Source organism: Athene noctua, chromosome 2 (assembly GCF_965140245.1).
Source record: "Athene noctua chromosome 2, bAthNoc1.hap1.1, whole genome shotgun sequence".
Classification (NCBI taxonomy): Eukaryota; Metazoa; Chordata; class Aves; order Strigiformes; family Strigidae; genus Athene; species Athene noctua.
Genome location: NC_134038.1, coordinates 659,715 through 682,749, shown reverse-complemented (window position 1 = coordinate 682,749; position 23,035 = coordinate 659,715). Strand labels below are relative to the sequence as shown.

General features: G+C 59.5%; 1 protein-coding gene across 1 annotated transcript; it reads left to right on the top strand.

Moving 5' to 3' along the window:
- The first annotated feature begins 178 nt into the window (after positions 1–178).
- EPPK1 (epiplakin 1) lies at positions 179–15,398 on the top strand. Its single transcript, XM_074897534.1, has one exon. The coding sequence runs from the start codon at positions 179–181 to the stop codon at positions 15,317–15,319; it is 15,141 nt and encodes a 5,046-aa protein (XP_074753635.1). The 3' UTR covers positions 15,320–15,398.
- The last annotated feature ends 7,637 nt before the right edge of the window (positions 15,399–23,035 follow it).

The following is a 23,035-nucleotide window of genomic DNA, read 5'->3' as shown; positions in this document are numbered from 1 at the left end:
CCCTGAACATGCTCAGCCTTTGGCTGTTCCTTCCTCCTGCCCCTGCGGTATTTCTTTTTCCTCTTTTCCCTGCATTTAGCATAGAAACCCTAGAAAAGCTGATTTCTCAGTGAGTGTTCCCATTCTCTCCCCCTTCTCCAGAGAGTCTTGACAGCTGTGAAAGGAGTGCAGCGGGAGGATGGAGAGCAGGCCGGCAGTGAATGGCCACGCTGCCCCCGTCTCTCATCAGGAAGACCTGGCAGGAGCAAACCACTTGTGCCAGGACGTTTCGCCTCGCAAACAGAAAAAAGCAGCTGACGGGGATGTGACGGTGACGGGTGCTTCTAGTCCGCCCTCGGAGGCAGCTGGCAGCATTGCTGGAGTGTATGTAGAGGCTTCAAGGAAGATAATGAGCTTTTATGATGCCACCAGAGAGCACCTCTTGAGTCTGGATTCAGCGCTCTGTCTTCTTGAGGCCCAGGCAGCCACAGGCTTCATCACCGACCCGGTGAAGAACAGGCAAGTGTCCGTAGCAGAAGCCGTGCAGCTGGGGCTGGTGGGGCTGGAGCTGAAGGAGAGGCTGATGGCTGCAGAGAAAGCTGCCACTGGCTTTGTGGACCCCTACACAGAGGAGAAAATCCCCCTCTACCAGGCGATCCAGAAGGATCTGATAGGCAGGGAGCAAGGTACCCGGCTGCTAGAGGCCCAGATGGCAACTGGGGGCATTATTGACCCAGGCACTGGCTGCCGGATCCCAGCAGATGTTGCCTGTGAGAGGGGATATTTAGATGAAGAGATGAGCCAGCTCCTCTCTGACCCCAGCAAAGGGGACAGCAAAGGGTTCCTCAACCCCAGCACTATGGAGAGGGTCACCTATAGGGAGCTTATAAAGGGCTGTGTTGTTGATCCGGCCTCATGCCTCCTCCTCTTGCCCCTGCAAACCACGTTCCGAGGGCTGGGAGGGAGGGTGAGCAGCAGGGATCTGCTGGACTCTGGCATCATCAGCCCTGACACATTCAGAAGTCTTGAGGAGGGAAGAGTTTCTGCCCAGGAGGTAGCGGAGAACGACTCCGTTCAGCAGTTCCTGCATGGGACGAGGAGCGTGGCTGGTGTTGTCCTTCCTTCCGGTGAGCGGAAAAGCCTTTACCAGGCCCTCAGAGAGCATCTCCTCGTGCCCGGCGCTGCTCTGATGCTCCTGCAAGTCCAGGCCTCCACAGGCAGCCTGATAGACCCCCTAAAGAACAAAAGCTACTTGGTGGATGAGGCCATCAGGGTTGGCCTCGTCGGCCCAGAGCTTCATGAGAAACTGTCTTCAGCTGAGAGGACCATCACTGGATACAGGGACCCCGCCACTGGAGAAATGCTCTCTCTGTTCCAAGCCGTCCGGAAGGGCTTCATCCCCCAGGATCATGGCGTTTGCCTTCTGGAAGCTCAGATGGCCACAGGGGGTATAATTGCTCCGGGCAGGCACCTCCGTGTGCCCACAGAGATGGCTTGCAGGTGGGGGTACCTGGACGAGGCCACGAGGCAGCTCCTCTCCAGTCCTACCGATGCCGTGAAAGGGTTCTTCGACCCCAGCTCCAAGGAGAAGGTGACCTATGCAGACCTGCTCAAGCTCTGTGTCACTGATCCCAACACAGGGCTCCTGCTGCTGCCGCTTGGTGGAGACAGCAGAGAAGGACCCGAGGGGACCCACCTCTTCTTTGACCGTAGGACCCAAACAGCTCTGGAAAACACAGAGGTACCCATTGCTTTAGGTAAATTCAAGGGAAAGTCAGTGTCTCTCTGGAAACTCCTCTTCTCAGACTACATCCAGAGTGAGCGAAGAGCCGCTCTCGCCCAGCAGTACCTTGCAGGAACACTCTCTACTCAAGAACTGGGTAAGGCAGCCAGTGCTACCGCTGAGGAAATGGCTTCCACGGCTAACGTCACCTTTGAAGGACTGAGGGACCGTGTGACAGCTGACCAGCTCCTGAGCTCTGAAATTATCAACAAAGATTTGTTTAAGAAACTGAAGGAGGGAGAAACTTCAGCCAAAGAAGTTGTCAGCATGGACACTGTCAAGAAGTACCTTCAAGGGACGGGCAGCATTGGAGGGCTGCTGCTTCCCGACTCCCAGGAGAAGATCAGCATCTACCAGGCAAAGCGGAAAGGACTTTTAAGGCCAGGAACGTCGCTGATCCTCCTGGAGGCACAGGCTGCCACTGGGTTTATCATTGACCCAGCTGCCAACAAAAGGTATTCCGTGGATGAGGCTTTGAGAGCGAACATCATTGGCCCAGACGTTTACGACAAGCTCCTGGCTGCAGAGAAATCGGTCACCGGCTACAGAGATCCTTACTCAGGGAACAAGATCTCCCTCTTCCAGGCCATGAACAAAGAGTTCATCGTCCGGGAGCACGCCATCCGCCTGCTTGAGGCCCAGATCGCCACCGGCGGCATCATCGACCCCGTCAACAGCCACCGCATCCCCGTGGAGGTGGCCTACAAGCGCGGCTACTTCGACAAGAAGATGAACTTAATCCTTTCTGATCCCAGCGACGACACCAAGGGCTTCTTCGACCCCAACACCCACGAGAACCTCACCTACCTGCAGCTGAAGGAGAAGTGTATCACGGAGCCATCCACGGGGCTCTGCCTCCTTCCTCTGAACAGCAGGAAGCGCCAGTTCATCGACGAGGCCACCAGACGGGTGTTCAGGAGCTCCTGGCTGCCCGTCAGGTTTGGGCGGTTACGGGGGGAGAAGGTCTCTGTGTGGGACCTGCTGAACTCCGAGTACTTCAGCGAGGGGAGGCGCCGGGAGATCTTTAACCACTACCAGCTGAGGAAGCTCACCCTGGAGCAAATCCGCATCATGTTAGAGGAGGAAATGAAAAAATGGGCCCCCATCAAGTTCCCAGCCATGAGAGGCAGCGTCAGCGCTTACCACCTGATGGAAACAGGCATCATCGACAAGGCCCTGTTTGAGAAGGTGTTGGAGGGATCCGTCACACCTGAGGAGGTCCTGCACATGGACTCTGTCAGAAAGTACCTGTATGGCTCTGGCAGCATCGGGGGGATCGTCCTCCAGCCATCAAACCAGAGGATAAGCATTTACGAGGCCATGAAGCAAAACATCGTGGTACCAGGAGTAGCTCTCCCACTGCTTGAGGCCCAGGCTGCCACAGGCTTCATCATTGACCCAGTGAACAACCAGAAACTCTGTGTGGATGATGCTGTCAAGGAGGGAGTCATCGGGCCCGACGTCCATGAGAAGCTGCAGCATGCAGAGGGGGCTGTAACGGGCTATAATGATCCTTTCACAGGAAAGAAGATTCCGCTCTTCCAGGCGATGAAGAAAGGGCTGATCGCGGACAAACAGGCCCTGCAGTTGATGGAGGTGCAGATGGCTACAGGAGGCATCATCGACCCAACATGTGGCCACTGTATCCCCATAGAATCTGCCCAGAAGCGAGGGTGCTTGGATGAGGAGACGAGCAAGGCCCTTTCTAGGCCCAGTGACAACAACAGGGCCTTCTGCGTCCCGGACAGCAAAGAGACCGTCACCTATGCTGAGCTGATCAAGCGCTGCCAGAAGGACGAGATCTCCGGCTTCCACCTGCTGCCTCTGCCACAGGCAGCAGCTCCTGCCTACACCAACGAACAAATCCAAAGGATTTTCAAGGAAACCATGGTGAAGGAAAAAGGGGTGTCCCTCTGGGAGCTAATCCACTCTGGGTACTTCACCGAGGAGCAGAGGGGTGACTTTGTGGAGAGGTTCCGGTCTGAGGAGATGTCGCTGCAGCAGCTGGTTGCTCTTGTGCTCAGGCTGGTTGGGGAGATGGAGCTGAAAGCCCGCACCCAGATCGCCCTGGAAGGTTTGCGGGGCAGCGTCCCTGCGGTCTGGCTGCTGGACGCCGGCATCATTACCGAGCAGACGTTTGAAGAACTGGCTCAGGGCAGAAGAACTCCCAAGGACGTGGCTGCGATGGAGAGCGTGAAGAGGTACTTGCAGGGCACAGGCAGCATCGCTGGGGTATTCATAGAGGCATCTCAAAAGAAGATGAGCTTTTACGATGCCATGAAGAACAACCTCCTCCTCCCCGGGGCTGCCCTGAGGCTGCTGGAGGCTCAGGCAGCCACAGGATACCTGACTGACCCAGCAACAGGCCAGAGGCTCAGCGTGAGGGATGCTGTGAAAGCCGCTGTTGTGGGCGAAGAGCTCACTGAGAAACTCCTTCTAGCTGAGAGGGCGGTGACCGGCTACACAGACCCCTACACGGGGAGCTCCATCTCACTGTGCCAAGCGCTCCGGAAGGAGCTGATTCCCCTGGAAGATGCTGTTCCCTTGCTAGAGGCCCAGCTGGCCACAGGAGGGGTCATCGATCCCATCCACCACCATCACCTTCCGCTCCAGGCCGCACGCAGATACGGCTTCTACGACGAGGACCTGAACCAAACCCTCTCTCAGCTGAATGACAGCACCAAAGTCTTTTTTGATCCAAACACAAAGGAGAATATGACCTACCAGCAGCTGAAGGACAGGTGCATTCATGAGGCTGAGTCGGGTCTCTGGCTCCTTCCTCTGTCAGAAAATGCGATGTTCTGTGTGGATGAACAAACCATGGAGGTGTTGAAATCTGTGACTGTTTGTGTCAACATAGGGCGGTTCAAAGGACAGACAGTGTCAGTCTGGGACCTTCTCAACTCTGAATACCTCTCAGACAGGAAGAGAAGAGAGCTAGTGCAAAAGTACAAAGATGAGAATACCGAAGTGCTACAGGAAATCATAACAATTGTGACCACGATCATCAAAGAGACTGAGACACAGGGCAAGAAGTTTGCATTCAAGGGCCTGCGGAAAAGAGTATCCGCCAGTGACCTCTTCCAGTCTCAACTGATTGACAAAAAAACCCTCGATGAGCTCAACCAGGGGAAGAAAACAGTCCAAGAGGTCACTGAAATGGAGTCTGTCCGCAGGTACCTGGAGGGCAGCAATTTCATAGCAGGGGTCCTCATACAGCCAAGCAATAAGAAGATGAGCATCTACCAGGCCATGAGGAAGGGCATCCTGAGGCCAGGGACAGCCCTGGTGCTGCTGGAGGCGCAGGCTGCCACCGGCTACATCATCGACCCAGAGAAAAACAAGAAATTCTCAGTGGAGGAAGCCTTAACTGCAGGTCTGATTGGAGGGGAGATCTTTGAGAAGCTACTCTGTGCAGAAAGAGCTGTGACAGGCTACACCAACCCCTACACAAAAGCCTCAATGTCCCTCTTTGAAGCGATGAACCAAGGACTGATTGTGAAGAGCCACGGCATCCGCCTGCTCGAGGCCCAGATCGCCACCGGCGGCATCATCGACCCCGTGCACAGCCACCGCCTGCCCGTGGAGGTGGCCTACCAGCGCGGCTACTTCGACCAGGAGATGAACCAGGTCCTCTCCGACCCCAGCGACGACACCAAGGGCTTCTTCGACCCCAACACCCACGAGAACCTCACCTACATGCAGCTCCTGGAGAGATGCGTCCAGGATTCAGAGACTGGGTTGTACATGCTACAAGTTGTGCAGGAAGGAGGAAAGTACTTCTACATCGATGAGTTTACAAAACAGGTTTTGCGCTCAAAGCCCCTTAAAGTGGAAACTGGAAAGTTTAAGGACCAGACAGTTTCCATCTGGGAAATTCTCTGCTCTCATTACGTCTCCGAGCAGAAAAGGAAAGAACTAGTGATGCAGTACAAATGCAGAACCCTAACGCTGGAAGACCTTATTGCCCTCATCTTCAAAATAATTGAGGATACGGAGCAAAGAGCAGAAGCCCTCAAGGTTAAAGGATTCCGTGAGGATGTGTCAGTATCAGAGTTGTTTGACTCTGAGATCATTGACAAGAAAGCTCTTGATCAGCTGCAGGATGGAAGCCTCACCCTTGCCAGCCTCACAAAGAGGGACACTGTCAGGAGGTACTTGGAGGGCACTGGATGCATTGCTGGAGTTCTACTCCCATCAAGGAAAGAGAAGATGAGCATCTACCAGGCCCTGAGGAAGGGCCTGCTCACGGAGCAATGTGCGCTGGGGCTGCTGGAGGCGCAGGCTGCCACTGGTTTTCTCATCGACCCACTGAAAAACAAGCAGCTCTCCGTGGATGAGGCCGTCTCGTCCGGGCTGGTGGGGAGCAACTTGCACGAGAAGCTGCTGTCGGCAGAGAAAGCTGTAACGGGATACACAGATCCTCACACAGGAAATAAAATATCCCTCTTCCAGGCCATAAGGCAAAAGATAACAGCCAAGGAGCACGGGACGCGCCTGCTCGAGGCCCAGCTCGCCACCGGCGGTGTCATTGACCCCGTGCACAGCCACCGCCTGCCCGTGGAGGTGGCCTACCGCCGCGGCTACTTGGATGATGACATGTTTCTCCTGCTTTCTGATCCAGATCATGGAAGCAAAGGTTTTATAGATCCAAACACGCGTGAGAAAATCAGTTACAGTCAGCTCATGCAGAGATGTTCCAAAGACAGAGATACTGGATTGTACCTGCTGCAGGTCATGGGAAAAGACGATGACTACTTCTACATTGATGAGCACACAAAAAATGCCCTTTTAACTGCAAAGGTAAAAGTGCCTGTTGGAAAATACAAAGGTCATGTATTATCCCTGTGGGAACTTCTCTGTTCTGAGTACATCACAGAAGAGAAAAGAAAAGAACTGGTGAAAAAATATAAAGAGGAATCTCATCACATTCTACAAGGAATCATTGATACAATACTAGATATCATCAAGGAAAAAGAAGAGGACAGAAGTGATGTCTGGTTCCAAGGAATCAGGCAACAAATAACGGCATCAGAACTTCTCAGCGCACAGATAATTACAGAAGAAACAATGGAGAAATTGCATGAAGGGAAAGAAAAAGCAGAAGAAATAGCACAAATGGATACTGTAAGAAGATACCTTGAGGGAACTGGCTGCATCGCCGGCGTGCTGGTGCCCTCCAAGGCCGACCCCGCCACGATGGAGAAGATGAGCATCTACCAGGCCATGTGGAAGGGCATCCTGAGGCAGGGCACGGCCCTGGTGCTGCTGGAGGCGCAGGCTGCCACCGGCTTCGTCGTTGACCCGCTCGCCAACAAGAAGCTCTCCGTGGACGAGGCCGTCTCGTCCGGGCTGGTGGGCAGCGAGCTACAAAAAAAACTTGCTTGTGCAGAAAAAGCCGTGACAGGTTACACCCACCCCTACACAGGACAAAAAATGTCCCTCTTCCAGGCCATGAAGAAGGAGCTCATCGTCAAGGAGCACGGCATCCGCCTGCTCGAGGCCCAGATCGCCACCGGCGGCATCATCGACCCCGTGCACAGCCACCGCCTGCCCGTGGAGGTGGCCTACCAGCGCGGCTACTTCGACCAGGAGATGAACCAGGTCCTCTCCGACCCCAGCGACGACACCAAGGGCTTCTTCGACCCCAACACCCACGAGAACCTCACCTACATGCAGCTCCTCCGCCGCTGCGTGCCCGACCCCGACACGGGGCTGCTCATGCTGCAGCTGATGGACAAGGGCTCCGTGCTCCACCAGCTGACCGAGGACGCCCGCAAAGCCCTGCAGGCCGCCCGCACCACCCTCAGCGTGGGGCTCTTCCAGGGCCAGAGCGTCACCGTCTGGGAGCTCCTCTTCTCCCGCTACGTCCCCGATCCCCAGAGAGAGGAGCTGCTGAGGAAGTACAAGGCGGGGAAGGTCACCATCTCGGAGATGATCACCCTCCTCATCGCCATCGTCACCAGGGCTGAGGGACAGAGCCACGGAGGGTCACAGACCTACAAACCGAGGCAGCTGGAGGCCCCTGCAACGGCTGAGAATGGTGAGACTGTGGGCTCCCAGAAGAGTGGGGAGCAAGAGCTGGAGCAGGCCCTGAAGACCCACACCATCGAGGTCTCGGCGGGCAGCTTCCACGGCCGGAAGGTCTCCCTGTGGGAGCTCCTCTTCTCCACGTACGTCTCCGAGGCAAAGAGGCAGGAGCTGCTGGGGCGGGTGCGGGTCGGGAGCCTGGCGCTGGACGCGCTGGCCGGGCTCCTCACCACCCTCATCAGGGAGGCGGTGGAGCGGAGCAGCAAGGTCAAATTCACAGGCTTCAGGAGGCAGGTGACCGCCTCGGACCTGCTGGACTCGGGCATCATCGACAAGGACACGCTGGCCGACCTGGTCCAGGGCTCCAAGACGGTGGAGCAGGTGACGGAAATGGCCTCGGTCAAGCGCTACCTGGACGGCACGGGCTGCATCGCCGGCGTGCTGGTGCCCTCCAAGGCCGACCCCGCCACGATGGAGAAGATGAGCATCTACCAGGCCATGTGGAAGGGCATCCTGAGGCAGGGCACGGCCCTGGTGCTGCTGGAGGCGCAGGCTGCCACCGGCTTCGTCGTTGACCCGCTCGCCAACAAGAAGCTCTCCGTGGACGAGGCCGTCTCGTCCGGGCTGGTGGGCAGCGAGCTGCACGAGAAGCTGCTGTCGGCCGAGAGGGCCGTGACGGGCTACACCGACCCCTACACGGGCCAGCAGATCTCCCTCTTCCAGGCCATGAAGAAGGGGCTCATCGTCAAGGAGCACGGCATCCGCCTGCTCGAGGCCCAGATCGCCACCGGCGGCATCATCGACCCCGTGCACAGCCACCGCCTGCCCGTGGAGGTGGCCTACCAGCGCGGCTACTTCGACCAGGAGATGAACCAGGTCCTCTCCGACCCCAGCGACGACACCAAGGGCTTCTTCGACCCCAACACCCACGAGAACCTCACCTACATGCAGCTCCTCCGCCGCTGCGTGCCCGACCCCGACACGGGGCTGCTCATGCTGCAGCTGATGGACAAGGGCTCCGTGCTCCACCAGCTGACCGAGGACGCCCGCAAAGCCCTGCAGGCCGCCCGCACCACCCTCAGCGTGGGGCTCTTCCAGGGCCAGAGCGTCACCGTCTGGGAGCTCCTCTTCTCCCGCTACGTCCCCGATCCCCAGAGAGAGGAGCTGCTGAGGAAGTACAAGGCGGGGAAGGTCACCATCTCGGAGATGATCACCCTCCTCATCGCCATCGTCACCAGGGCTGAGGGACAGAGCCACGGAGGGTCACAGACCTACAAACCGAGGCAGCTGGAGGCCCCTGCAACGGCTGAGAATGGTGAGACTGTGGGCTCCCAGAAGAGTGGGGAGCAAGAGCTGGAGCAGGCCCTGAAGACCCACACCATCGAGGTCTCGGCGGGCAGCTTCCACGGCCGGAAGGTCTCCCTGTGGGAGCTCCTCTTCTCCACGTACGTCTCCGAGGCAAAGAGGCAGGAGCTGCTGGGGCGGGTGCGGGTCGGGAGCCTGGCGCTGGACGCGCTGGCCGGGCTCCTCACCACCCTCATCAGGGAGGCGGTGGAGCGGAGCAGCAAGGTCAAATTCACAGGCTTCAGGAGGCAGGTGACCGCCTCGGACCTGCTGGACTCGGGCATCATCGACAAGGACATGCTGGCCGACCTGGTCCAGGGCTCCAAGACGGTGGAGCAGGTGACGGAAATGGCCTCGGTCAAGCGCTACCTGGACGGCACGGGCTGCATCGCCGGCGTGCTGGTGCCCTCCAAGGCCGACCCCGCCACGATGGAGAAGATGAGCATCTACCAGGCCATGTGGAAGGGCATCCTGAGGCAGGGCACGGCCCTGGTGCTGCTGGAGGCGCAGGCTGCCACCGGCTTCGTCGTTGACCCGCTCGCCAACAAGAAGCTCTCCGTGGACGAGGCCGTCTCGTCCGGGCTGGTGGGCAGCGAGCTGCACGAGAAGCTGCTGTCGGCCGAGAGGGCCGTGACGGGCTACACCGACCCCTACACGGGCCAGCAGATCTCCCTCTTCCAGGCCATGAAGAAGGGGCTCATCGTCAAGGAGCACGGCATCCGCCTGCTCGAGGCCCAGATCGCCACCGGCGGCATCATCGACCCCGTGCACAGCCACCGCCTGCCCGTGGAGGTGGCCTACCAGCGCGGCTACTTCGACCAGGAGATGAACCAGGTCCTCTCCGACCCCAGCGACGACACCAAGGGCTTCTTCGACCCCAACACCCACGAGAACCTCACCTACATGCAGCTCCTCCGCCGCTGCGTGCCCGACCCCGACACGGGGCTGCTCATGCTGCAGCTGATGGACAAGGGCTCCGTGCTCCACCAGCTGACCGAGGACGCCCGCAAAGCCCTGCAGGCCGCCCGCACCACCCTCAGCGTGGGGCTCTTCCAGGGCCAGAGCGTCACCGTCTGGGAGCTCCTCTTCTCCCGCTACGTCCCCGATCCCCAGAGAGAGGAGCTGCTGAGGAAGTACAAGGCGGGGAAGGTCACCATCTCGGAGATGATCACCCTCCTCACCGCCATCGTCACCAGGGCTGAGGGACAGGGCCACGGAGGGTCACAGACCTACAAACCGAGGCAGCTGGAGGCCCCTGCAACGGCTGAGAATGGTGAGACTGTGGGCTCCCAGAAGAGTCGGGAGCAAGAGCTGGAGCAGGCCCTGAAGACCCACACCATCGAGGTCTCGGCGGGCAGCTTCCACGGCCGGAAGGTCTCCCTGTGGGAGCTCCTCTTCTCCACGTACGTCTCCGAGGCAAAGAGGCAGGAGCTGCTGGGGCGGGTGCGGGTCGGGAGCCTGGCGCTGGACGCGCTGGCCGGGCTCCTCACCACCCTCATCAGGGAGGCGGTGGAGCGGAGCAGCAAGGTCAAATTCACAGGCTTCAGGAGGCAGGTGACCGCCTCGGACCTGCTGGACTCGGGCATCATCGACAAGGACACGCTGGCCGACCTGGTCCAGGGCTCCAAGACGGTGGAGCAGGTGACGGAAATGGCCTCGGTCAAGCGCTACCTGGACGGCACGGGCTGCATCGCCGGCGTGCTGGTGCCCTCCAAGGCCGACCCCGCCACGATGGAGAAGATGAGCATCTACCAGGCCATGTGGAAGGGCATCCTGAGGCAGGGCACGGCCCTGGTGCTGCTGGAGGCGCAGGCTGCCACCGGCTTCGTCGTTGACCCGCTCGCCAACAAGAAGCTCTCCGTGGACGAGGCCGTCTCGTCCGGGCTGGTGGGCAGCGAGCTGCACGAGAAGCTGCTGTCGGCCGAGAGGGCCGTGACGGGCTACACCGACCCCTACACGGGCCAGCAGATCTCCCTCTTCCAGGCCATGAAGAAGGGGCTCATCGTCAAGGAGCACGGCATCCGCCTGCTCGAGGCCCAGATCGCCACCGGCGGCATCATCGACCCCGTGCACAGCCACCGCCTGCCCATGGAGGTGGCCTACCAGCGCGGCTACTTCGACCAGGAGATGAACCAGGTCCTCTCCGACCCCAGCGACGACACCAAGGGCTTCTTCGACCCCAACACCCACGAGAACCTCACCTACATGCAGCTCCTCCGCCGCTGCGTGCCCGACCCCGACACGGGGCTGCTCATGCTGCAGCTGATGGACAAGGGCTCCGTGCTCCACCAGCTGACCGAGGACGCCCGCAAAGCCCTGCAGGCCGCCCGCACCACCCTCAGCGTGGGGCTCTTCCAGGGCCAGAGCGTCACCGTCTGGGAGCTCCTCTTCTCCCGCTACGTCCCCGATCCCCAGAGAGAGGAGCTGCTGAGGAAGTACAAGGCGGGGAAGGTCACCATCTCGGAGATGATCACCCTCCTCACCGCCATCGTCACCAGGGCTGAGGGACAGGGCCACGGAGGGTCACAGACCTACAAACCGAGGCAGCTGGAGGCCCCTGCAACGGCTGAGAATGGTGAGACTGTGGGCTCCCAGAAGAGTCGGGAGCAAGAGCTGGAGCAGGCCCTGAAGACCCACACCATCGAGGTCTCGGCGGGCAGCTTCCACGGCCGGAAGGTCTCCCTGTGGGAGCTCCTCTTCTCCACGTACGTCTCCGAGGCAAAGAGGCAGGAGCTGCTGGGGCGGGTGCGGGTCGGGAGCCTGGCGCTGGACGCGCTGGCCGGGCTCCTCACCACCCTCATCAGGGAGGCGGTGGAGCGGAGCAGCAAGGTCAAATTCACAGGCTTCAGGAGGCAGGTGACCGCCTCGGACCTGCTGGACTCGGGCATCATCGACAAGGACACGCTGGCCGACCTGGTCCAGGGCTCCAAGACGGTGGAGCAGGTGACGGAAATGGCCTCGGTCAAGCGCTACCTGGACGGCACGGGCTGCATCGCCGGCGTGCTGGTGCCCTCCAAGGCCGACCCCGCCACGATGGAGAAGATGAGCATCTACCAGGCCATGTGGAAGGGCATCCTGAGGCAGGGCACGGCCCTGGTGCTGCTGGAGGCGCAGGCTGCCACCGGCTTCGTCGTTGACCCGCTCGCCAACAAGAAGCTCTCCGTGGACGAGGCCGTCTCGTCCGGGCTGGTGGGCAGCGAGCTGCACGAGAAGCTGCTGTCGGCCGAGAGGGCCGTGACGGGCTACACCGACCCCTACACGGGCCAGCAGATCTCCCTCTTCCAGGCCATGAAGAAGGGGCTCATCGTCAAGGAGCACGGCATCCGCCTGCTCGAGGCCCAGATCGCCACCGGCGGCATCATCGACCCCGTGCACAGCCACCGCCTGCCCGTGGAGGTGGCCTACCAGCGCGGCTACTTCGACCAGGAGATGAACCAGGTCCTCTCCGACCCCAGCGACGACACCAAGGGCTTCTTCGACCCCAACACCCACGAGAACCTCACCTACATGCAGCTCCTCCGCCGCTGCGTGCCCGACCCCGACACGGGGCTGCTCATGCTGCAGCTGATGGACAAGGGCTCCGTGCTCCACCAGCTGACCGAGGACGCCCGCAAAGCCCTGCAGGCCGCCCGCACCACCCTCAGCGTGGGGCTCTTCCAGGGCCAGAGCGTCACCGTCTGGGAGCTCCTCTTCTCCCGCTACGTCCCCGATCCCCAGAGAGAGGAGCTGCTGAGGAAGTACAAGGCGGGGAAGGTCACCATCTCGGAGATGATCACCCTCCTCATCGCCATCGTCACCAGGGCTGAGGGACAGAGCCACGGAGGGTCACAGACCTACAAACCGAGGCAGCTGGAGGCCCCTGCAACGGCTGAGAATGGTGAGACTGTGGGCTCCCAGAAGAGTGGGGAGCAAGAGCTGGAGCAGGCCCTGAAGACCCACACCATCGAGGTCTCGGCGGGCAGCTTCCACGGCCGGAAGGTCTCCCTGTGGGAGCTCCTCTTCTCCACGTACGTCTCCGAGGCAAAGAGGCAGGAGCTGCTGGGGCGGGTGCGGGTCGGGAGCCTGGCGCTGGACGCGCTGGCCGGGCTCCTCACCACCCTCATCAGGGAGGCGGTGGAGCGGAGCAGCAAGGTCAAATTCACAGGCTTCAGGAGGCAGGTGACCGCCTCGGACCTGCTGGACTCGGGCATCATCGACAAGGACATGCTGGCCGACCTGGTCCAGGGCTCCAAGACGGTGGAGCAGGTGACGGAAATGGCCTCGGTCAAGCGCTACCTGGACGGCACGGGCTGCATCGCCGGCGTGCTGGTGCCCTCCAAGGCCGACCCCGCCACGATGGAGAAGATGAGCATCTACCAGGCCATGTGGAAGGGCATCCTGAGGCAGGGCACGGCCCTGGTGCTGCTGGAGGCGCAGGCTGCCACCGGCTTCGTCGTTGACCCGCTCGCCAACAAGAAGCTCTCCGTGGACGAGGCCGTCTCGTCCGGGCTGGTGGGCAGCGAGCTGCACGAGAAGCTGCTGTCGGCCGAGAGGGCCGTGACGGGCTACACCGACCCCTACACGGGCCAGCAGATCTCCCTCTTCCAGGCCATGAAGAAGGGGCTCATCGTCAAGGAGCACGGCATCCGCCTGCTCGAGGCCCAGATCGCCACCGGCGGCATCATCGACCCCGTGCACAGCCACCGCCTGCCCGTGGAGGTGGCCTACCAGCGCGGCTACTTCGACCAGGAGATGAACCAGGTCCTCTCCGACCCCAGCGACGACACCAAGGGCTTCTTCGACCCCAACACCCACGAGAACCTCACCTACATGCAGCTCCTCCGCCGCTGCGTGCCCGACCCCGACACGGGGCTGCTCATGCTGCAGCTGATGGACAAGGGCTCCGTGCTCCACCAGCTGACCGAGGACGCCCGCAAAGCCCTGCAGGCCGCCCGCACCACCCTCAGCGTGGGGCTCTTCCAGGGCCAGAGCGTCACCGTCTGGGAGCTCCTCTTCTCCCGCTACGTCCCCGATCCCCAGAGAGAGGAGCTGCTGAGGAAGTACAAGGCGGGGAAGGTCACCATCTCGGAGATGATCACCCTCCTCACCGCCATCGTCACCAGGGCTGAGGGACAGGGCCACGGAGGGTCACAGACCTACAAACCGAGGCAGCTGGAGGCCCCTGCAACGGCTGAGAATGGTGAGACTGTGGGCTCCCAGAAGAGTGGGGAGCAAGAGCTGGAGCAGGCCCTGAAGACCCACACCATCGAGGTCTCGGCGGGCAGCTTCCACGGCCGGAAGGTCTCCCTGTGGGAGCTCCTCTTCTCCACGTACGTCTCCGAGGCAAAGAGGCAGGAGCTGCTGGGGCGGGTGCGGGTCGGGAGCCTGGCGCTGGACGCGCTGGCCGGGCTCCTCACCACCCTCATCAGGGAGGCGGTGGAGCGGAGCAGCAAGGTCAAATTCACAGGCTTCAGGAGGCAGGTGACCGCCTCGGACCTGCTGGACTCGGGCATCATCGACAAGGACACGCTGGCCGACCTGGTCCAGGGCTCCAAGACGGTGGAGCAGGTGACGGAAATGGCCTCGGTCAAGCGCTACCTGGACGGCACGGGCTGCATCGCCGGCGTGCTGGTGCCCTCCAAGGCCGACCCCGCCACGATGGAGAAGATGAGCATCTACCAGGCCATGTGGAAGGGCATCCTGAGGCAGGGCACGGCCCTGGTGCTGCTGGAGGCGCAGGCTGCCACCGGCTTCGTCGTTGACCCGCTCGCCAACAAGAAGCTCTCCGTGGACGAGGCCGTCTCGTCCGGGCTGGTGGGCAGCGAGCTGCACGAGAAGCTGCTGTCGGCCGAGAGGGCCGTGACGGGCTACACCGACCCCTACACGGGCCAGCAGATCTCCCTCTTCCAGGCCATGAAGAAGGGGCTCATCGTCAAGGAGCACGGCATCCGCCTGCTCGAGGCCCAGATCGCCACCGGCGGCATCATCGACCCCGTGCACAGCCACCGCCTGCCCGTGGAGGTGGCCTACCAGCGCGGCTACTTCGACCAGGAGATGAACCAGGTCCTCTCCGACCCCAGCGACGACACCAAGGGCTTCTTCGACCCCAACACCCACGAAAACCTCACCTACATGCAGCTCCTCCGCCGCTGCGTGCCTGACCCGGAGACTGGTCTATATTTCCTTAATATTTTTGCAAAGTAATTTTAAATCTTTTTTCATTTCTTACGTTTTTAATGCATTGGTCAATATTTTAGCTTGTGACTATTTGTTTTTACTGCTGTTTGTTTCTTTTCTTCTTATTTATCCTTTTTAAAAAAATAATTTGATGTTTCCAGTCAGACAATTTCTTTATTCTTCTCTTTCCTTTCATCAACCTCCCCACATCAGTTATAGCTTTTAAGTGACTCCCCCCAGCCTTGTGGCGCAGCGTATTAAGACTTTGTCTTCTGTGGTCTTTCAGGAACGCAGGAATCAGCCTGGGTTATCTCAGGTCATTTTGGTGAAATATATTGTCCTCATTTTCCTCATGCCATTTAAATGCAAGTATGTCGTTGGTGGTGCATGAGTTGTAGTGAGAATGGTATTTTCATTCTCCCTTCAGTTTGTTTTTTTATGTATGAAGAAGCTTTTTTCCTGGCAGCTTTGCAGGACATTATTCAAGTTTCAGGTTTTCAGGCCTGAATTTTGCACGGAGAGCACATTTCCATGTAGGCACTAGGTCAGGTTGGTGTTAGGTGTCCCTGGAGCAGGACACATCATCTGTGTTTTCTCCTAGTGCCTCAACCTTCCCAGTTTTTCCAGGGGTGTCTAGACTACGTACACGCCCAGTTTAGAGTGGTTTGGTCTCTCACCGATATGTGCACTCAATTCACTGACATATTGTGCTTTTCACCTCTCCAGTTCTCCAGCTCTCCATGGACCCTCTAGATCCACGCAGGAGCCGAGAGCCCCTCGTGTAGGTTGTCGTGCCGTATTTCCAGCTCACCCCTCCGCATCAGGGGAGCGGCAGATCCATTCCCTCTACCTGGGGCCTCTGCCCATTTCTCGGCTCCTTTTGCCGCCCGGTGTCCTGAGCTGACTCAGCCCACGTGCCATGGTCCTGGAGAGAAGGCAGCCCCAGAACCACTCTGCCGTACAGTTCAGGCTGAATAATTCTACTACTCTTTAATAGAAGGAAACTTAACTCTCCTTAAACCCGTTACCTTAGGCTATTTGCCTTCATTAACCCAGTAATGTCCTGGAAAATGGATTTTTTTGCCACAGCTTGTGCAGCTGGTAGCTGGAAACAAGTGTAGATGAGCCGTGGAGCTCCTTGCCAGGCTCTGATGTGTAGCCCAGAGATGTGCATGGGTTCAAAAAGTGATGGGACCACTTAATGGGAAAGAAGTCCGCGGAGGGTTGTTAAATGCAAAGACTCTGGGATGGAGTTGTAGTCTGAGCCCTCTTCTGCCTCAGGATAGGGAGGAGAAAATGAAGAAAAATGTTTGGGAGTCGAGATAACGACAGAAAGGGTAATTCACCCATTATGGTCACAGGCACAAGAGACACTTGTTAGGGGAAGAAAAGGAAGAACTTTAATTCAAATGCTACCACCACTTAACAGACACAGTGGGACAGCGAAAAGCATTACCACATCTTAAAAACTCCTTCCCCCCACCCCTCCCTTCGTCCCAGACTCAGTTTTGCTCTGGATTTCTCTCCCTCCTGCCGCTCCGAGGCCTCGCTACCGGCTGCTGCACCAAAGCACCCAGCTGTGCAGGCTCTTGCCCAGCTCCACCAGGGCCATTCCCATGGTCCTGCCCACAGCCCCGACCTCGGACTGTCTCCTCTTATTCAGTCTCTAGTTCCACAGTTCCAGCCTCCACTACACCTTCCACCTGGCCTCCAAGTGTCCCATTTCCCAGCCTCCTCCTTTGTGAGCTCGTGCCTGGCCACAGAGACCCAGCAGTTAAAAGCCATTTAACTGAACCCAACTGAAAGCTAGTGCCTTAATATTTATACATCTACTAGGATATACAAGAGAAAAGGAACTGAGGGGAAAACTCAGAGTATTCTGAAGTTCTCAGCCTCCTAGCTCTGGGCCAGACTGTCGTCTGCCAGTGTCCAGCTCCTCAAAGCCTGGCTGTTATCACCCTGTGGCACTGGATACAGAAAAAGCCACTCTCAGACAGAGATGGGGAGTGGGGGGAGCAGTGCACAGGCTGGAGAGCACAAAGGAAGACAGGGTAGGGTGCTGCAGCACAGGTCCGGCACCAGAGCCCGGCTGCGCTGCTGGGGACCCCCCCAGGACTCTGCGGGGAGCAGCTCAGGCTCTCCTCAGCAGCACTGAAGAGTCACCCTGCGGCTGGAGCTGCCTTCCTGGCAGCACGTTAGCCTGGCCCGGGTGGAGGCTGCAGGGCTGGGGCAGAAGCAGCCCGGTTAAAGACAGTCAGTTCTTCCTGGGGCAGGGGAACAAGGGCCTCCGTGGCCATCAGGACCATCACAGGGACAGGCACAGACTTCAACAGCACCCACAAGAAATTCCCATCCCAGACTGAGCCATGAATCCTGGCAGGGACGTGGTGGTGATGATGATCCTTCCTGATGAGGGACCCAGAGGGTGAGCTGAGGCAAAACAAACTGGGGGCTTGTGATCCGGAGTCACATCGTGACTCACCTGCAGGGCAGAGGTTTCCAGAAAGGCTCATAAGTGCTGGGGGGAGACAGTGACCATGGGCCCCATGCAGAGGCAGATGGAAGAAAGACGTTCTGGCATTAAAATGTAGGCTTCAGGTAGGGAGATGAAAGCCAGGCCCTCTGTGACAGCATTCCCTGAAACGGTCCCGGTACCCGGAGGTCAGATAGTGACACAGACATGAATTCGTAAAACGGCGTTGAGAAGCTGAAAAGATGCTGTCATAAAAGTCTTGCCTCTCCAAGCAAAGGAAATCTAAACATGGTGAAAACCAGCACGGAGAAAAGGAAAAGAGAAGAGCAGTTTGAAATGCAGAATTAAATATTTAATATTAAATATTTAAGCACAATACTGAAAAAAGTAAAGAACCGGGATAAATATGATACATAGGGTTGAGGAACTGGAATGCTTCACCCTCAGTGGAACCCTGGCACCCCACAGCCTTCCTGGGAGGAGGCTCGTCAGGAGGAGGCTGTGGCCCCAAAGCATAAAAAGCACCGGAGCGGAGGAGGAGGGTGTGCTGGTGGCAGCGTGGGGCTGTTATCAGGGAGCTCAGAGTGGGGGCAAAGTCACAAACACACCAACAGGACCGAAATCCCAGCTCCAGGGAGCAGGGCAGGGGGAAGGCGAGCGGACAAAAGGGCAGCGGCTCTGTGTGGAGACCGAGCTAGAGAGACAGTGTCCTCTGCACTCAGCAGGAAGGGCAGGTCCTGAGCGGGGATGTAGAAGGGTCATAAAAACATAAATGACATGGGCAAGGCAAGCAGGGAGCTAATATTTGCTATTTTCCATAAGAACTAGGTTGTGGGGAAACAGCGGGGAAGATTTCTGCCCACAGCAGACAATTAAACTGTGGCAGTCGCTGCTGGGATGTCACAGAGGCAAAAGCTGCAAATGCTCACAGGAAAGAAAAGGCAAGAAAAAGTGAGTCCTCTTCTCGGTGAGGGGGTCACCCGTGGGGCCCAGAGGGACCCATGCTGAGAGCTGGGCTGTTCAACGCGGGCAGACACAGCCTGGGAAATGCTGTGAACCGTGAAGGAGCAGATGGTACTAAATTATTCAGTTTAGTAAAGAAAAGTGCCAGCTGCAAAAACCGCAGGAAGACCAAGCGGCATGGAGTGACTGGAATGAAAATAGCAGATTGTGCCGAAGGTAGGACGGGGAGAGCAATCCTGGTGTCCACACGCCCAGCTCTGAGCTGCTACTGGCCAGCAGCGAGAGCTGTAACAGATGATTCGATGTCAGAATAAATCCGACCTGGGGATCAGGGAGGGAACACGCCCGAGCTGGGGTAACGCTCACGAGCTGTGTCTGGCCACAGGCGCCACATGTGCCCCGAGAGGAGACCCGGCCCCTTCGCGGGGCTGCGGCCAGGCCTCAGCTCTGTGGTCAGCGGGGCCGCGGTGCTGTAAGGCAGCGTGGAGGGAGAGCACCCCCCCGAGGGTACCTGGTCAAAGGGGGCATCAACCAGGGGCTGATCGACCAGCGGTCCGGGAGGCCGCAGCGGCAACAAACCTGGCCAGTCGCCCCAGTTGGTCAGGATGTGTGGAGTGAGGGGATGATTATTTTTTTCCGTTGAGGTGATAAGGAAATGGAGGGAGGCAACTCAGAGACATACAACCTGACCAATTAGCGTTAACGAAGACAATAACCAGAAACAAGCCTGGTCAGTGGCACCGGCTGACGGGCTCTCAGGGAACCGCAGGCGCACCAGGACTTCTCTGCGGGGACAGACGTAACCCTGAGGGTCTCAGCATCAGCAGCTGGGTCTGGGGAGGGTCCCCCAGCCTGTGCCCCCCAAACCAGCTGCTGCGGGGGCTGGTGTGAGCGAGGGGCCCCCCACCGACAGCTGGTGCGGGGCTGAGGTCACAGCCCCTGTGCCTGGTGCCGGCTGGTAACGGTAACAGCGCGCGGCCATGAGCATCTTCCCCAGTGCTGGGGGGTGTGTGTGGGGGTGTCACCAGCAAACTTCAGACTGGAGCAGGCGGTGAGTGGGGGACCCCTGGGCGAGGGACTGTGCGGGGGTGCCAGGCGGACAGAGGGGCTGTACGTGGGGGATCCGTGAGAGCACGTGTGCTTGTGAAGGCAGAGAGACGCGTCTGTGCCACACCAGTGACCCTGATGGAGTGGACCTCGCCTTTGCTAGTAGCCATGTCACCTTCGCTAGTAGCCATGTCACCTTCGCTAGTGGCCGTGGGGAATGATTTTGCAGCTACAGGCAATGCACATATGGGGACAATAACATGGTCCTGAAGCTTGGTCGAGTGAGACTTTGAAGCGTGATCAAGATGACCTTGATTAGCGATAAGAAATTCGTCAAGGATAGACTTTGAACTCCAAAGCCTAGAAAATAAACAAACGTCCTGGACCATCAGGAGAATGTCTGGGGTTGTGCTGAGGATGAATTATTTGAAAATCTGGCAAAGGGACTAAACGATTCATTAACTTGGCAATGAAAGTGACTTTTGAGTGTCCTGACAGTGAACTACCTTCGTTGTAAGACCGAAAGCCCTGCCCAGGTTCAGACCCTTTCCCTCAGCATGCGTAGTCGTAGAAGCATTACATAAGCCCTATTATAAATGTACGTTAATCAGTAGCAATCAATATCTAACAGGCGTGTTTAGAAAAGCACTAACCTCTGATTTTTGTGTGTCAAAGAAGCATGAAAACCTGCTGTTGGGGTGCTTGATTTGTGGGAAAGTCCACCCAGCACCCAGCCTGAATAAATACAGCATCTCTCCCCAGCGTGTTATGATGGGTAATTGCCCGCCGGGCACGAATCTGCTGTTTGGAGAATAACCTCGAGACTCTGCAGCCCCGGAGGAGGCTGCCTGTGCAGGACTAGACTGGGTGGTACTGGTTTGTACTGGGCAGTACTGGGCTCCAGCAGCCAGGCTGCAGGCCACATCCTGCTCTGCAAAGAGGTGCCAGGCAGGCGCTGGGCGGCTGGAGGGGCAGCTGGCAGGATGGTGCGGGGACGCTGCCGGGCTCCGCTCCTGCCTGTGCTGGGAGCTGCTGCTGCTGCCTTCGGCTCCGCGGGAGAGTGCAGGTGGCGAGGCCGTAGCAGGAGTCACAACTGATGTGGTGACAGTGCCCGCTGTCCCTGCCGAGGGCTCCTCAAAGACCCGGCGTGATGTTCCCGACATGCCGAGGATGCACAGGCCGGAGCTAATCCCCTTGGCATGGTGGAGGCCTCAGCCCAGAGCTCCGGGGGATGGATGCTGCCCCTTACGCGGGCACCAGTGGTGCTGCCAGGAGTGAGCTGGAGGATACCAACGGCGGCTGCAGAGCTCCAGGAGCAAGGACCGGCCTGAGGCTGCCCGCACTGGCAGCAGCACCGTGCCCATGGGCCGTGGCACCACGCAGACACACAGGACTGTGCCCCGGCCACACTGGGCATCGGCAGCACCCGGAGCTGGCCCCTGGGGCTGAAGGGTGCTGAGCCGTGGCCTCCAGGAGATGGGAGCACCCGCCAGCACCCCGGCGTGCCTGTCCCCTGCCCGTGTACCTTGCCCCCCTTTGCTGGCTGCCTTCCTCCCCGCCCTCCCCCTGAGCGCTCAGCTGCCTTCTTGCCCCCTCTCGCCCGCGGTCAGATCTCCAGTCCTGCGGCGCGCAGCTCCCCGCGTGCCGGCAGCATTTCCCACGCACCGACCCATGGGCCACCACCACCAGGCTCCTGGCCCCGGCCCAGAACTGCGTTTGCCGTGTAGCTTCATGCGTCCCAGAGCTGCCCTCCTCTGGGCCGGGGCAGATCTGGCCCCCCAGTTGCCTCCCGAGCCACCCCCAGCCCCATTACAGAGTGAACCACAGTCTCTTTGGGTCTCCCACCCGAATCCCAGGTGTCACAGCCCCTGAGCACAGGCACTGCCCCGGGACAGGACTCCCCCAGGTCTGGACACCCCCCTGGCAGGACAAGAGCTGTGTGAGCGGGCTGGGAGCCATCTCGCCTGTTTGGGAGCCACCAGCCGTCCTGAGCCGACATCCCAGCACCTCTTGCCCATCAGGGCGTGGTGGCGGGACCCTCCTTCCCCACCAGCTCAGCTGCACGCTGGGCACTGCCGGACCTCTCTTGGCCACTCCTGGCAGCGACACCCCCCGACAGCTCCCTTGCCCTCCAGGAAGGGCTCATAGCCCCAGCCACCTACGTGGAAGCCACCTATAGTGGCCCCAGGCCACCATCTGTGGGGGCTGCGCTTACCCCCTCTCCCACCCACCCCTGAGCTCTCTGCTCTTGTGCCTTCACTGGTCAAAGCCAACAAACCACAGAGCAGCTCCGGGGTCGGGGGTTCTGTAACGCCCCTATACCCCCCCACCCAACTGCCCCACCGAGCATCGGCTGCTGGCGAAGCTGAACGAGGTAAAGACGAGCCCTGACGGGGCCGATGGGTGGGGACCCACCTCCCTCCCTGCCTGCAGCAGAAGCAGACCCGCCAGGGAAGTTTTCTGGTTTCAGGGTGCAGCCGCATCACCCTGGCTCTGCCTGGCACAGCAGGCCCCGTGTCCCAGAGCCCCTCCCGGGTTCCCAAGCTCCTGGCAGCGGCGTTCCGGGAGCGCTCGGCAGAGCAGCAGCGATCAGCAGGGCGGCTGCAAGGCCCCCAGGGCTGTGTCTGTGTCCGTTGGGCGCAGGCGGCCCACACGTGGTGCCATCCCGAAGGAGCTGGTGGCTGGGGTCCCGCCGTGTGCAGGCCTGGGGTGGGCTCAGCAGGAGGGAGCGTGCGAGGGCTCAGCCAGCCCAGAGCCAGCGCGGTCACGTTACGGGGGGCCTGTTATCGAGCGGTGATCTGCAAAGCAAGATTTTTCCCCTGCTGCTCTCAGCAGGCGACTCTGCCGGCGACCACCATCCATCATCTGTGCCCGAGGAGCGGGGGGGGCGGGTGCTCGGCTCCCGAGAGGGGCAGAGCTGCTTTGTCTGCCGGCTGGGGGATGGAGCGCAGGGCAGACCCAGCAGCTCCCTTCAGCTCGGCATGTCCCCGCGGCACCCTGGGGTCAGCTCTGCGCCATCCCGACAGCTGGGGCTCTGCTCTGCCCCACGGCGTCGAGGGGCCTCGTGCTCCCCGCCAGAGCGGGAGCAGCAGGAGCAGAGCACCGTGTCCGTGCCATCTCCCGATGTGCCCGCAGGGAAGGCAGGAGGGTGCAGGGGAGGACCTGGGCCAGTTCAGAAGTGTCTACCCTCCTCTCGCTCTGCCCACGAGCTGCGAAAGGAAACTCCTCTGCCAGGGAGCTGGGAAGGCAAATGATAAGCG